Source organism: Colossoma macropomum, unplaced genomic scaffold (assembly GCF_904425465.1).
Source record: "Colossoma macropomum unplaced genomic scaffold, Colossoma_macropomum, whole genome shotgun sequence".
In the NCBI taxonomy this organism is placed as follows: domain Eukaryota; kingdom Metazoa; phylum Chordata; class Actinopteri; order Characiformes; family Serrasalmidae; genus Colossoma; species Colossoma macropomum.
The window spans coordinates 31,007,847-31,024,517 of NW_023494788.1; the positions used below are offsets into that span (position 1 = coordinate 31,007,847).

Sequence of the window (16,671 nt, forward strand, 5' to 3'; positions counted from 1 at the left end):
GAGGGGATGTGAGTGGGAGAGAAATATAGTAAGGGGAAACAAGAATCAAGAATTCAGACTTTTGTGTGTGTCCCCTCATCCCCTTTTTTTGTGTGTCCCCTCATCCCCATACCCTCTTGTCACTTAGTGTAACAATTTTTTATATATATATATATATATATATATATATATATATATATATATATATATATATATAAAAATAAGAAAAGCAATTTGCCACTCAGGTCAATGCGTAAGTGCAATTTTATCATGGGGTGTTCTTTAAAACTCCCTTCCCCATGAAAAAAATCACAGTAATGCACGGCCTTGAGTAGCTTAATGCTTTTATAAAACGGCGTAAACATAAAATACATTAACATAAATTATGTAAAACATAAGTTATTATTATTATTATTATTATTATTATTAATAATAATAATAATAATAATAAGAATAATAATTACACCAACAAGTATTTCACCAAGAAACGTAGTTCCTTTAGAGCATGATCTCGTGACTAAGCAACAATTGACGGCTGAATGAGGAGAAGAATGTTCAGTCACCAATCACGGTATACTGAAAACACTTAGTGATTGTTAAAACTTTTTTTGCGTAACAGTGAACATACGTAATATAGTACTGTTTAATGCAGATACTTTCAGTTTATAAGTACGTTTTGGTCACCAAATTTTCACCGCGCGTCATCTTCTGCCAGTCTGACGACACTACTTTTCTCATGCTGGGGCTGAATTTCAAACGGCTCCATGCTCCCTACATAGTGCACTACGTAGGAAATTAAATACTGACTCCTGCACCCCAACAATGCAAAAATATCACTAAAAATGATCATTTGGGATTCATCCACATTCATACTCGACAAGCAGTGCACTACTTGACAGCAGATTTTTAAAATTTACACAGCACATATTTACCTGGGGAGCCGTTTGGGATTCAGCCTGGGTTTGATGCTACTTCTGACTGAAAACATGGACATTTGAAGCACGGAAGCCATTCAGGGGACATTCTTTAGACACTGATATCGCTGTTTTTCAGGAAATGATATTGTGAGAGTTTATGCACAAATGGTACCCAATTAAGGTGTCACAAAAAGACATTTTCACGCAATAAGGCGAAGAAGAAATTTCAGGGATATCATTACTCAAATGACTAATTACTCAATAACAGGCAAATGGAAAGTTCACAGAACCAAAACTAATCATCCCCCGATTTCACAAGGTGCTCTCAAACTAATAAGGAAGGTAACAGAAGCCAACGGTCAAAAGGTTGCAGGATGACCAGGAAGCAGCGGGAACAACTACTACACAGGTAATTGTAAGCAATGAGCTATACCGCAGTCATCTCCAAAAAACAGAAGCACAGAGATGCACGTCTAAAATGTGTCCACAAGCATTTAGACAAACCACAACTATTTTGGAACAACACGCTCTGGTCAGAAGAAAAAAAAACCCACATGAACTCTTTCAGCTGGTCAGGTCTGGAGAAAGAAGGGTCTGCATATTATCCCTAGCACAATACATCCACAGGAAAGTACAGAGGTGGGAGCAACATGATATGGTGCCGTTTCTCTGCACACAGTACTGGGGCATTAGGCGCAACCAAAGGAAACAAGAATAGGGTGTTGTACCAAGAGTACTGCAGAAAAGTTGTTCTCATCAGCCAAGAAATTGAACCCAGACGCTTAAACAAGACATCCCCAAACATACAGCAAAATAACTCAAGGGGCTTGCATGGCCTAGCCAATCTGACTTAACAATACCTGAAAATTTCTAGAGGATTTTAAAACAGCAACCATCAGAAAGACCCTCGTAACCCTGGGCAACCGAATATGGTTTGCCAAAAGAAATGGGACAAAATTGAAACCCACAGTGCTGCAACACGTGGTTTATCATGAAGACGTTTTTAAGCTGTAACAGCCCACAACGGCTGTGTAACAAAACATATTTTAATATATAACACATCTTTATGCTTATAAAAACCTACGTGTTCATTTATCTAAGTATAAAGTAAAGACAAATGTCTTTGAAGTGGATCTATGCACTGTAAGCATGTTTAAAAAAAAAAAAAAGTGTCTGATTACTGTTTCCCTTTATTTTATTTGCATCTTCCTTTCTAATGACAAGGGCAGACACACATGCAGTTTCAGGATTAGCAGGATCAGTAAGCAGGAAAGGTCCTGCTTTGGAATTTTACTTTAAGCAGACTCATCTGGACTAAATCTGCTAACGATAAAATGTTATACCCCGGGCTGAAATCAAAGTAAGTCAAGGAAAAGATTCAGAGTAGAGTAGAATTTGCAAAACTTAACTGGACATTCCCTCATCTTCCAACTTCCTGTTGAAGACTAAACCTAAACCTGCCAAAATGGAATTCAACAGCATCTCGTATGTACTACATCTGGTAACAACAGTACACAAAATAACCATGGTAAACTATAGGCATCATACTAGGGACACATTTTAGAGTGTTAATATGCATATGGAGAACAGAAATTCATGTCACAGAAATTTTGGGAGTACTAAAATGCAGCGTATCCTTAGCCAGACAATTTGTTACAGCATGTGTCCTTCAATTATCTTCAGTGTAGATGTTAGACTTTGTTGGTCAAAATCTTTAAAACAACCCTTTATCTGTCCTGTAAAGTAAGGGCGCTGGCTTTGAGCCAAGTTGGAGGATGGTTCAAGTTGTAAAAGTGATTGGGTGACGATGATGAAGGCTGGATGGGTATTCATATTTTTGCAGTCCTTTTTGGTTTTCATTAAAATCTGCCCACATTTTCTGACTCTCCCATGTATAGCAACACTACAATAAGTAAATTACTGTAAAAGGTAAATTATGTATTACGTGGAATTAAAACTACACGTTGTGCAAAATAAATAAGTGAATGAAAAACATTTCTGAACCAACAAATAATCAGTTTTTCTATCACAGGGGCATAAAAGAACTGTTACTTGGTTAACGGACCAGGCACATGCCTATTCCAATCTAAAAGCAGTTTGGTGCATTGTTGTACAATAAGATCTAGCAAGGGAAAAAAAAATAAAATAAAAGGGAGCAACACTTCTAGATAAACAAAACAGCTTGAGGCTGGCATTCACAGACACACAATGATAAACACATTTACTCCAGAAAGCACTGTTAAAAATTGTAGTACAGGCTTCACCAAATTAATATTCAAAATTAAATAAATACTACCATTTTGTTTTTAGTAGTCTGAAACTGTTTAATGACCATCTGACCTTATACTGTCAGGTTTTGGTTTAATACACATCATGCTTTAACTTTGCCAAATGTTGCCTGTCTGCAAGGGCTCAAAACAATTAGTTCCAAACAATAAATTTAAGAAAAAAAGAAAAAGAAAAAAAAAGAGAAAAGTCAGGCAACTTCAGGTACAGTTTATATACAGAACTTAAGAGCTTAAAACGTTTCTAAAGAACCAGTTTAATCAAGACAACATACTCTACTAAACAGCTGATCCTTTACTTCCTGACGCTCAAGCATCTTTAACAGAAATTGAGCATTTAGCGTACGTTCCGTAGTCCTACAAATACCAGACAAATCCCATATTCCCTTAAGTATTTTCTAACTAAGAATTAACATTCCAAAAGTTTATACAAAATCAACACACGACACTTGTTCTATGAGTAAAAATTAAATATGCCAACATACATGAGGACAAATACTTAAACCCCAGCAGTTCAAATGCATCTCTTAAGAGAAGTAAAGGCTTACCTTATTACAGTGACGGCCAATACCCATTAAAAAGTTGTCTGGCTTGATATCTCTGTGGATGAAATTTTTTGTGTGCACATACTCAATTCTGCTGATCATCTGGGGAAAAAAAAGAAAAAAAAAAGTGTGTGGGGGGGGTTGCGTTGACAGTTGAACAATCTTTCTACAATATATAACACTGCAACATATAAGGTCCTGTATTTTTGGTGTAATTAAAAAAAATAAGAAAAGGCCCTCTCAAAGCAGAGAGCTTTGAGCATGTTAAAGCAACTTCAAATTGTAGCGTATTTGTTAAAATAACAATAATAAATTACATTTAAAACATGCTGTGGTCACTTAAAAAGCCAGACAAAAAAAAACAAAAAAAAAAACAAAACTTGATGCATCTTATTTTCTATACAGGATTTTTTTTAACTTTTAAACTTGGGACTTTTAAAGCACAGCTTTTGTAATGATCCATAATGAATTTACTTATAATATCCTTTATTAATAAACCAAATGGAAGCAATTTGCCAAGTCAACTGGAAGGCTCTCATTCACTGCTCTTGTTTGGAGCACAAATAAGCAAAATATCTTTGAGGTGGGATGCTGTATCTCAACTCCAAAGTGTCCAACATAGCGCGAAAACCCTGGTTCTCAAAGACTAAGTACGGATGCCAAGTTGCGGCTCCAGAATTAGATTAAAATAAATCCTCCTTCGCAGTTAAATAAAGCTCCGCTGATCATTCAAACACAGTTTTAACAGTAAATGATCTTAAACGCTGGGATTAATGTAGCCTGTAACTGCTAGTTCACCTAGCTAGTAGCCAACGAAAACGCGAAGAGAAACATTTAAGACGAACATCGATAATTTGGAGATGAATAGACTTATTTGCATTTATAATGAGTCAGCTGATTTCCTGATACATTTAATTGACAACAAGAAACTGTCAAACACTTTTAAAAAAAAAACAAACAAACATACTAAAGTCAGTTCCTCGTTCTCCAGCTTCTTGTTTGAATTTTCCCGTTACACCTTAAATGGTGCAGCAGCTACATTCTGGCACCTCAGACACCATTTAATGTGGAATGGGAAAATTCGAACGAGAAGCTGGAGAACAAGAAACTGACTTGAGCCTCGCAAAAAGTAGAACACAGACATTTTACAAGAAACTATTCTACTACTGTGGAAAAGTTTCCAGCTGGTGATGCAAGAAAAGTGGCTACAGCTGAGTTAAAGCTTAAAGCAGAGCAAAGTCAGTCTGCATTTTTGTTTGTATTATATTTTTGGCATACACTAGGACATTAGCACGTACTGAGACATATTTACAGCCAAGACGGTAATATGGACTCAAAATGTTGTGGCTCCCAAGGTGGTTTAATTTTTGTCAAAAAGACAAAATGACTCTTATTAAAATTTGGGTTGCGACACCTCCACTAGCTTTTAATACAGCGTGCATGCCACAGACTGTCCGGGCGCTGCACTTCTGCACTCTGCAAACTTACGCCTTTTGCGTTCCGTCAACATTACATTATCATTTAAAACTTAGAAAACTGTGACATCTTTGAACCGTATTGTCTATGAAAATCCAAATATCTGATTTGGCCTGAGCAGAGACACAATATTGAAAGATTCATATAAGGATAAAAACCCTCACTGCATTTAACAATATTTACCCAACAATATAAAACTTTGGTCCAAGATGGTCACCCTATGTATGTGCATACCCTCAGAATAAGCTTGAAATGGCTCTTTGGTAACAATATTTGAAAAACCGTACAATAAACAAACCTGAGCACTCGTACACATCTTCAAGATCTCTAAGGAGAGGGTACATTACACATCACTTGTTTTCTAAAGGCAGCCTTACCTGATCTGCAAGCATAAGAACTGTTTTCATTGTGAATCTGCGAGAGCAAAAGTTAAAGAGATCCTCCAGACTGGGACCCAGGAGATCCATCACTAGAACGTTATAGTCCTTTTCTTGGCCATACCACCTACAAACAACAAAGATACAAAGTATGAAGATTCATCATCAACGCATTTACTGAAGCATGAAATCAATTGCAATACACAAGCAATTACCATTGCCTTAAAGATCTACATGTGAAGCAGTACACTCCAAGAAAAGTTTCAGACTTTTACCAACATATTTGAAGATAGATATCAAGTCTTCACTTAAACAATGTTGATAGATAAAAAGATACATAATGTAATTGACACTTTAATATTTTATCTTTTACATTAGGGACGCAACGATACAGGTACCCGATACCATGCTCATTTATTTGTACTCAAAGCCACACTGTAAGTGCTGCTCTAAGCACCAAAGCGCTCTGAGAGGAAAGCAGCAAGTCTGTAGATTCGGATTTTACACCGTATTAAGCCAATGTGCTTTCAACACGGGCATCAGACAGATTTTATGAACAGCTCTCAGCCCTAAAACTTTGAATACTAGCTCTTGATTACTGCAGACGATCTTGAGCCCAAAAATGGTTCTGTATACAATTTAAAATCGGCTAGATTCTGATCGTTTAACTGTTAAGGCACACCCACTACACTAACAAATATTTCATTTTAAGTACACATTTCATCGGCGAATACTAAAAACAAACTCACTCAATTGCCCAAAGTATTCACTCACCCATCCAAATCATTGAATTCAGGTGTTTCAATCACTTCCATGGCCACAGGTGAATAAAAACCAAGCATGTAGGCATGCAGACTGCTTCTACAAACATTTCTGAAAGAATGGGTCGCTCTCAGGAGCTCAGTGAATTCCAGCATGGTACCGTGATAGGATGCCACCTGTCCAGTCATGAAATTTCCTTGCTACTAAATATAAACCAGTCAACTGTCAGTGGTATTATAACAAAGTAGAAGCGACTGGGAACGACAGCACGTAAAATCACAGAGCGGGGTCAGCGGATGCTCAGGCGCATAGTGTGCAGAGGTCCCCAATTTTCTGCAGTCTCAATTGCTACAGACCTCCAAACTTCACGTGACCTTCAGATTAGCTCAAGAACAATGCGTAGAGAGCTTCATGGAATGGGTTTCCATGGCCGAGCAGCTGCACCCAAGCCTTACATCACCAAGCGCAATGCAAAGTGTCGAATGCAGTGGTGTAAAGCACACCGCCACTGGACTCTAGAGCAGTGGAGACGTGTTCTCTGGAGTGATGAATCACGCTTCTCCGTTTGGCAATCCGATGGACGAGTCTGGGTTGCCAGGAGAACGGTACTTGTCTGACTGCATTGTGCCAGGTGTAAAGTTTGGTGGAGGGGGGATTATGGTGTGGGGTTGTTTTTCAGGAGTTGGGCTCGGCCCCTTAGTTCCAGTGAAAGGAACTCTTAATGCTTCAGCAGACCAAGAGATTTTGGACAATTTCATGCTCCCAACTTTGCGGGAACAGTTTGGGGACGGCCCCTTCCTGTTCCAACATGACTATGCACCAGTGCACAAAGCAAGGTCCATAAAGACACGGATGAGCTAGTTTGGTGTGGAAGAACTTGTCTGGCCTGCACAGAGTCCTGACCTCAACCCGCTAGAACACCTTTGGGATGAATTAAAGCAGACACTGTGAGCCAGGCCTTCTTGTCCAACATCAGTGTCTGACCTCACAAATGCGCTTCTGGAAAAATGGTCAAAAATTCCCATAAACACACTCCTAAACCTTGTGGAAAGCGTTCCCAGAAGAGTTGAAGCTGTTATAGCTGCAAAGGGTGGGCTGACATCATATTAAACCCTATGGATTAAGAATGGGATGTCACTCAAGTTCATATGCGTGCGAGGCACATGAGCGAATACTTTTGGCAATATAGTGTATATCCAGACTTCAAAACATGTCAAATTGAAATTAAGTGCTCCTAATCAGGTAGCAAAGACTAAAACACTGTCAGTGAATATCTTGGCAGAACTTGTCTTATTGAAACTTCAGATATTTGGTCTGGTGCATTCTTTGTTATTGGGGTGTGTGGTACTGTGATGCATAGATCAAAGGTGTTATCTGAGGCCTTCAGAAAGGAAGATGTATATACTTATGAATCTGGGAGGGGGTTTAAGAAAATAGCCAAAATATCAAGAATCAATCATTCCATTCTCCAGATGATCATCTACAAGAGAAGACTTAAAATTCACTGCAAACTTGTTTAGGCCAGGAATACCCTAGCAGATTTAACTGAAAAGTACTTTTTTGTCCCAAACAGACAAAGTAATTTTATGTTAATAAATAACTGCAAAGTCAAATTTCCATTGTTTTTTGTTCCATTACATAATGTTTCTGTATATATACACACACTGTACATCAATACTGGTATGTCCACATATCAAAAAACATTTCATAGTTTTTCACATGACTGTATATATATGTCAAAGCACAGATCACAACTAGAAAGATTATTTGTTGCAACAAGTTCAAAACTGTCATTAGGAAGTGCTAAGAATGCAACAATTTCAATATAGTATCAAAAACCAGTAAAGAAAAAAGTGAAGTGTAAATCAAAAAGTGAGAGGCTGAAGATCAAATTTGATCATGCTTGTACTAGGGCTGGGCGACAAAACGCTAACGTGGAGCGACTGGCGATCTGTTCTCCTGTTACCAAGTGTGAGTGACAAGATAAGTGGCATAACTATACTGTCCTACAGTGAACTAACGTCAAACATCCTAACAAGCTTTAGCAGCGTTAAAGCACGTCTGCTGCTCACAACTACAGCGCTGTTACAGTGCTCAGTCATTTTAGTATTATTTAGTATTCCCAAGCAACGAAAGTGAAAGAAAGAGCACTGCACTGATGGCAGCACTGGAGAGTGTGAGAACGCTAGCTTCCCAGGCTAGTTGTGTTTAGCAACTGGCTAACTTGAAGCAGCGCTCGGTCACAGCGAATTGATGTTACTGTAGATCAAAAAAAACACAAAGCACTGATTTCAGTTTATACGCACCTAAAACGAGGACTGTTTGTCTGGTACGAAAGATTCACACTGCAGTTCATGCTTTTACACAGCGAGCGTCAGATATACTGCGGTTCTTCCACCCCTCAAAACTACAGATAGAATAGAAAAATCCAGATGTCTGCTAGCTGGTGTTTGAATACTGTGATAAGCTCTGACATGGATAGCACTCCTTGGTAGGAGTGATGGCAGTAAGGTGGTGTGATCCATCATTGACGTACCGAGCCAGCTAATGTTTGCTGTTTGTACTAAGCTGATGTTGTTGAGAAACTTAACAGTTTAGAACTTGTAACCAGATAGCCTAGCTCTTGTCACCAGACAGCTAAAAATAATCATTATTTAAGAAAGAAAACAGATCACAAAAATTGCAGCCATGCTAAAAACAGTTACATTTTCTCCCACCATCACAACAGATTTGTGAAATGTTCCTGTTTGGCAAGTGTTTGACACGTTCTGACCATAAAGGATAGTTTGAAACCACCACACGGGAGCAAAAATCAGCCTTCAAGCTTGAAAGAAACAATTTGACAATTACCGCAATACGCGTCGATATTGAACGATATGAAATTGTGATAGCATTTTTGGCCATATTGCCCAGCCCTAGCTTGTACTCACACTTCTGATTTTTTGCGGCTAATTTTGAGGCTTGCTTTCTTAATTTCATCTCCCTTTGCCGTCACCACAGTTCTTATATATGCAATAAACAATTTCTATTTATGACTAAACAAAACAGCCTCATTTTATTTTGCTAAAAGTTTCTAATAAAATGAAACATTTACTTACTTATTTCGACTTAAGGTCGTCACATGCAGAATTAAGAAACACTAATTTAGCAAGCTTTGCAGCTGTTTTAGCTAGCCATTTAGCAAACACTGCTAGGTTAGACAACTCTTGCAGCTGAAAACCCAAAAAGGAGGCACAGCTTCATTCAGCAGCTAAGGTTACCGTCATGTTAAGGCTCTAAATGACCTAGCACCCACTTACATCACAGATACTGGCCTTCTGCAAATACCTACAGTAAAATACAGAAAACATGGAGAGGCTAAACTGTGTAACTCAATTCCATCTTCTATTAGGCAGTCAAGCTCAGTTCACACTTTTAAGAAGCATCTAAAGACGTATCTCTAACTCAGCATTTAATTAAAACTACGTCTTGTGGTATATATCTTTATTTTGATGTCATTTTCTTATGATTCTAAATGAATACTTTTAATGTAATACATATACTTGCATAACTATCACCTGTGTGTAAAGTACTTTGAGCTGCCACCGGCATGAAAAGTGCTACATAAAATGAATAAAAAACACTATTATTATTGCTGTTATTATTATAATTATTATTGTTATTATTACTATTATCATTTGTATTTGCAACATATTTTGGACATTGCGATACTTAAAATATTGCTTGTGGATTTTATTTTATTTGAATCTTTTGGCACAAAATTAACTTAACACGCACTGTGGAATCAATCAGTGTGTCTCAATTCAGGGGCTGTGTCTTTCGGGGGCTGCATTTGAAGGCTGATTGCATCACAGCAGCGCGACTCGGCTGTCCCATTTCAAAGGCTCCTTCATATGCGGCAGAGAAATGTGTCCTTTTCCTTGCAACAAAGAATCCGGGTGCACCTTCACCAGCCAACATATCCCGAGGTTCATTGTGTGCCGGCGAGGATTCGAGCCCATGGCAGCATCAACAGAGAAGCTAATGGCGGCTGACGAGTACACTTTTAAATATAAGTATTAGGTTTAAACTGAGGCGAATAGATAATGATACAAATGTAAAAAAAAACAAACAAACAAAAAAACCCACTCTCATCAGTAACTGGTGGTAAAACATGTCCAGCTCTAATACATGAAAAAAAAGAAAAATAAACAACTAAAAAGTTTCTGGTTCCATCCTTAAAGAACGTTAAAAGAACTTGACAAGAGCTGTGTTTGTGAATGTATCTTCTTAGCATGGCCGCTACAGGGTGTTTCTATTTTTTAATATCAAATAAACAAATACTAATACATAATTTTTTTAGTATTACTATTTCAATCTGAATTGACAGAACAAAGCACTACACACAGTAATTGATTAGAGGCAAAGAGGAAAGAGATAAAACAACTTGAAACTGTTTGCTAGCATGTAACTTGAATAGCAAGTATGCTAGCCAAAGTAGTAGCTATTCTAGCTGAAGCTGTCGATGTCTGCAGCTAACGAGACAAAACTGCAGTTTTCCACTAAAAACTCAAGACTTAGCTTGCACCTCAGAGATACAAGATTGAAACTTGTATAAGCGACTTGAGATCATCTCTGATGACCAGTTAAGCAAATTTTAAACCAGAAGCAGTAACAGCACTACTTCTGCGGTACTTGTGATATGCTCCTATGTTCATCAGCGTCATGGCAGGCATTGTAACAGTAGACACACTTTCACAAACTTCAATTTTAAGCTTAGAAATTAGTTTTCTTGCATGCCTCTTGTCTCTTAAATTAGTCTAATCTCTACAATTGGGATTTAACACCTTTAAAACAGCTAGAGCTTTGATTAACTTGTCTGAAAGGTGATGCAAGTTAGCTTTTGGCTAAGTTTGATAAAAGAAGACAAATACTGATAAAAGTTACGGAATTAAAAATGTTTCACAGTGCAATCAAACTATTACTATGTATGAATCGAACCAAAGCAGCTACAAAGTGTTTATATTTCATGCATTACCAACTGTTCTATGTAAATAAACTGAAAGTGCACTGTAGTTTAGGCTGCAATTTCATGGCTTGAAGAGGCGATTTCCCCATACACAAAAAAAATAAAATAAAAATGGCTGTAGTTTCACAATCACATTATACAGTTTTGTATTTCAAATGTTTAACTCATTTAACCATATTATATCTACATAGGGCACAGGGTAGAGGTTGACAGATATGCAAGAAAGCACAGACACGGGCTAAAAACTGCATAAAGCCTACGCTAACCAAATACACAGAACTTTAGGTATGTTACAGTAAAAATATTACAGCAAGCATCTGAGCAATCAAGCAGTAAAATTTGTCACCACTTTGTAAAAAGCAACAATGAAGGTATTTATTTCATTTTGTTTTTGTTTTTTTGCTATTTGGAAGTAGCAAACTGCAGCTGTCATTTTCAAAATAGAAATGAAAGTGACCAGAAATTACGAATAATTTATCTATTACATAAAACTGGGTTATGATTTTACAAATAACCTACTGCTTTTTTGAGGCTTGTCTTGTATTGTTGGCCACATGCTGCACACACATTTCAAATGTGTTTGAACCACTTCAGAAGTGGGAGCAGCTGCTCCTGTGCTCAGAAACCTCACCTTCACCAAACATGATGGTTCAAGCACAACTCAAGCTGCATGTACAAGTCTGGCTAGAGTAAGCAAAATTATATTACTGAGCTGTGGATTATATAACTTTGCATTATGCTTTTTCCTCTCGCTGTGGAAGCTGGCTATAATAAATACCTGACTGTGGCAATACTACATTGAATCACTAAATTGTGATTCTATTTATGATTTTTCACTGCTACTTCAAGCCCTTGCAATAGTATTTTTTTTTAATCTGTGCCTTCATTCACAGTGATACGGCTCACTTAATGAAAACAATTCTTATACGTGGCAATAGCTATTAAAGGCAGTAGAGCTCAGTTTCTTCTATAAGAATGTGATGTCAATCTAGTCCTTAAGGGGCACTGCAAAGTTCAGCAATGCATTCCATTTCACAGACTTAATTCAACTCATCAGCTAATGAGCAAGGCCTTTATGAGCTGAATTCCAAGTGTTAGAAAAGGAAAAAGTCTAATCTCTGTAGGACTACTGCCCTCTAAGATATCAGATTGACAACCCTGTTCTTACATAGGTTCTACATTTGTCTCCCCATTTGCTACACATTTGTTATGTCGGAGACACGACCCTGGGAACAAGCGTCCCCGAGTTTTTTCCTTCGCCAAAGACACTGATCACACTCAAAGCAGCTACTATTTTAAGCAAGAACCTGAAGTGATTCAATATCTTAAGGCTTGAAGTTTCATTAGTTACACTACACCAGAATTTCTTTAGAGCAGTAACAATCAGGATTCAACTGTGAATCTGTAATGCACCATTACACATGAGTCGCAAATAAGTACAGTATCAAGAGCAAGTTGCTAATCACCATTATGTTGATTAGGCCTGTGAATGGTATCAGTTAGGTCAAGCGGACGCCTTACAAGTTCTATTCATTTCACAGAATTAACAGGATTTCAGCGTTCCTCAAACTACACATTTATTGCTTCAGATCACTGTTATGGACAGAGCGGCACTCACACCACAAGATCAAGCGTAGACTAGGGATGTGTACTGGCAAGAACCTGGCGATACAATATGGATGATATAGGGGTTGCAATTCCATATATTGCAGTATTAAGGTGATACACTTTTTTTTTTGTAATTTTACTTTAGGAAAACTGTCATAGCATAAAAATACCACCACATGCATAAAAGAAAAAGTTCACTTTATGTAGTCAGAACAGTGGGATCTGCATCTGCATTTATCACAGCCCCCATTATGTTTCTCTAACAACACAGCAATACTTTTTGCGCAATCTGAACAAGAGTGATGCATGTCAAAGCAACTTCTTAGCTGAGAGATTCTAGCATCCTTATTTTTACCTATATGTAGACTTCGACACAGCAATGTCAGCGATGTGTTGCTGGGAGCATATGGTGTAACAAGGCTCCATTGTAAATCACCATATTACAGAAGCATTCACTCTTTACAACACAGAGTGCAAATCTTTGAAAATCACAAAATGAGTTATTTTGGTTGCACGAGTTGAGGTCAATAATAACTTCAGTGTGTGAATTTATAGAGGAAGTTGAGAGGGATGCATTTGTTTAACATTAGCCGTTTGCTGTACATTAGAGATCAGAATGTCAGAAATTGTGTTCTCAGATTCTTGTGTTCCCCAAATATTTAACTGTCCTGTTTAAATACAATTAAACAGGACTTCATGATATGCTCAAGAAAAGCATACTATGACACAGTGTTGTAATTTGGTCACTTTTAACAATAAATAATGTTACACTACCCAGCCCTCATCAAAACTATTTACTGTTGTGCTTACGGCAGTGGATGTAGAAGGGAATGCTGCAGTCATGGGGACTCTGAGGCAGAGAAATTCGGCATGGGGTGAAGTTTACTTTATCTGTGAGTGTAAGGGTGATTGAGAATGAGTACTCAATTACTCTTTCAGAAATACAAACAAGTATTTAAAGTTTTTAGAAAAATTACTGTTCAGGCCAGCCCTACTGTCTAGACACATATGCCAGTTTCAGCTAGGGCCTTTACCAACTTTGCAGCACCATGTTAGGCAACATCAAGTCATCAGTGATTGTGTACAATCCCTTTCCAGCACTGAGGAAAGGACAATCGACTTAAGCCTTGTAATTATTAATGGTAAGCCTAATGGTAAGTTCCTTTATTGATAAAAATCAAATTTGTTGCAAATACAAATAATTAAGACTTAAACCAACTTTAAAAAGTTTTTTTTTTCCCTACTCATTTTCGCTCATTCAGGTATAAGTGTATTACTCCTTTTTACCTGTTGCTTTTGTTTTTTTTATATCTGCTGATACATTTTTTGCTTCTGAAATCCCTTGTTTGCTTCTGAGTTCTGGCACTTTTTAAACAGGGGATGGGTCTTAGAAGAGAATGTTCACTTGGACTTTCTATTGGTCAACTGATTTGGAGTGCAAGGTCTTCTGAACACAGCCACTCAGTGGAAACCACCCCTAGTATGGCAGAACACATTGTACTGAGTGCTGCTCTGAGTGCAGCATTTTACTGTCATATCTAATGTTATAAGCAATGTTTGTTATAATTTTTTTAATTATTAATGTAACATGTTTATGGTCCTGTGTTGGCCTGTCCAAGAAGGTAACTTATTTCGGATACTGACAAACTCAGTTGTGTATGAATGAAAGAAGCTATCATTTTTCAAGGTCGCAGCTGTTAGCACTAGCAAGCCTACCAATACCCACTAAAAGGCTAACTAGGGTGGCCATACCGGTAATGGAACTAAACTGCTTAAATATTGAGTTAGTTGACTGCATTAATGTAAAGACAATGATTTGGAGCAGCAGCATTCTGTAAATCGGCATGCTGGGATACAAAGCCTGTTTCAGTGACAACACAGAGGCACTCTGCAGGTAGAAACAAGATGATACTGAAATAACAGTCTTCATAAACCCCAGAACGGAACAGCCAACCATGACACGTTGATCTTATTCCATTTGGTAGTGATTAAACATTACCGCCCATCAGTTGTCTCACGGCAGCAGTAACAAGTGGTAATTTCCACTCTTTACAGCGTTCATGCCAGTGCTACCTTTAAGGTTATTTCCCTCTACCCACAGCACTGCAGATTCAACGATTTTCTGACCCAACGCATCTAATTCAGCTCATGAAGGACTCGACTGTCAGTTAAAGAGCTGTATCAGGTGTTTAAGGGAAAGAATAACTACAACCGCGTGGAGCTGCAGGTCATCAGAAGCAGCTCTTGGAGTAGACACGGCTACGTGTTCAGAAGACCTGTCAAATAGAAAGAAGTGAAAAAAAAACTGGCTAAATGACTAATAAATTTATTTCAGAATGTTGTAAAGTCATTTGTAAAAAGATTTCTAATCACATTTGATTAAACTCATTGTCTGCATTTATAACATTTTGGACATTTTTTACCTAACATTTTGCTTGTGAATATAGTATGTAGAATGTCTGCAAACTAGAAATTTCAACTTGCTAAACTACCCACACTAAAACAAACTGTTGTGACTGGCACGCACAGTGCTGTCTTATTGTTCAGGTGTGAGGGTCATCAAATTACAATTCCTAGGCTAAAGTCACAGAAAGTGCTAGAACTGGAGTAAAGTTTGAAAGTTCAGCAACACAAAAGGAAAATTTTTGTAACAAATGAGCTCATTTTTATTATGCAAACTCTTTAAATTATTACTATTATAACTATTTTATACATTTATTGTGAGAACTTAGAAGCCACTAATGAATTTACTGAAAAACAAATAATCTTATGCGCCTACATTAAAATCAGAACCAGATTAAAAAAAACAAAGCAGATGATATGGCTTGAAATTAAATCCAAGTGAATTCTTAATTACTAGAAAAAATACATGAATTAGACGAACTGAAGTATGCTCAGTTTACAGACAAATCTTTAATGTTAAGCAGCTTCCTGCAGTTGTTTTTGGTCATTTTACACAAAGAGCTCAGCAAGAGCTCAGGAAAGTCAGTCTATCGCAATCTGCTCTCTTTTACATTTCCCTGCTACAGCTAGATAAAAACAAACACTTGAGAAGTCACATGACTTACATGGACTGCACTTACATTAGCATTTTTTATGCTTTTTCAAAGGAAAAGATGACTTTTGATAACGATGCATTTTTTTTTTACAAAAGCATACTTAACTGTAATTACAATGTACATGCAATAAACATGATTAATTTATTCCACCAACAAACTCAAATTTGCTAGCTGCAGATGAAAGCTCCTCCATGGACCACCGCTGCTAACTTGCTAACGGTCTACAGCTTAAGGTTTCCATGTGGAACTTACACTTGCGAAATCTGACACTGCATTATGTTCATCAATCTCCGTACACACCACGTATTCTCTGTTTGCATGCACCGAACCATACAGTCAGCTTGGTGACTAAGACAAGTACACGTAATATTACACTCCTACTAATCAATATTTTTACCTCCTGTAATATTTCTTCAATACAATACTGCTATAGTAATTATACTATAAATAATACTTCTGCAGTATCTATAGTAAAGAATTAAATACAAGATTCTTGTTTGAATCCTGCAAATCTACCTATCTAAAAAAAAAAAAAAAAAAAGAAAACCTTATTATGCCAGAGGTAGACAACTAAAGCAAAATTAAGAATTTATGCCAGAATCATAGAAACAAACATAAAAGTTTAGAACATGCATAGTACAGGGAGATTCACTCG

At 37.3% G+C, this 16,671-nt stretch overlaps 1 protein-coding gene across 4 annotated transcripts in view; it reads right to left on the reverse strand.

Moving 5' to 3' along the window:
* Nucleotides 1–16,671, reverse strand: part of csnk1a1 (casein kinase 1, alpha 1) — a 46,470-nt gene that overhangs the window by 26,099 nt on the left and 3,700 nt on the right. For all 4 annotated transcript variants that reach the window (XM_036569167.1, XM_036569166.1, XM_036569164.1 and 1 more), the window contains exons 3-4: nt 5,580–5,706; nt 3,730–3,828 (exon numbers count right to left, since the gene is read on the reverse strand). In XM_036569167.1, the coding sequence (XP_036425060.1) occupies nt 3,730–3,828; nt 5,580–5,706 (226 nt within the window). The remainder of the gene's footprint in view (nt 1–3,729; nt 3,829–5,579; nt 5,707–16,671) is intronic.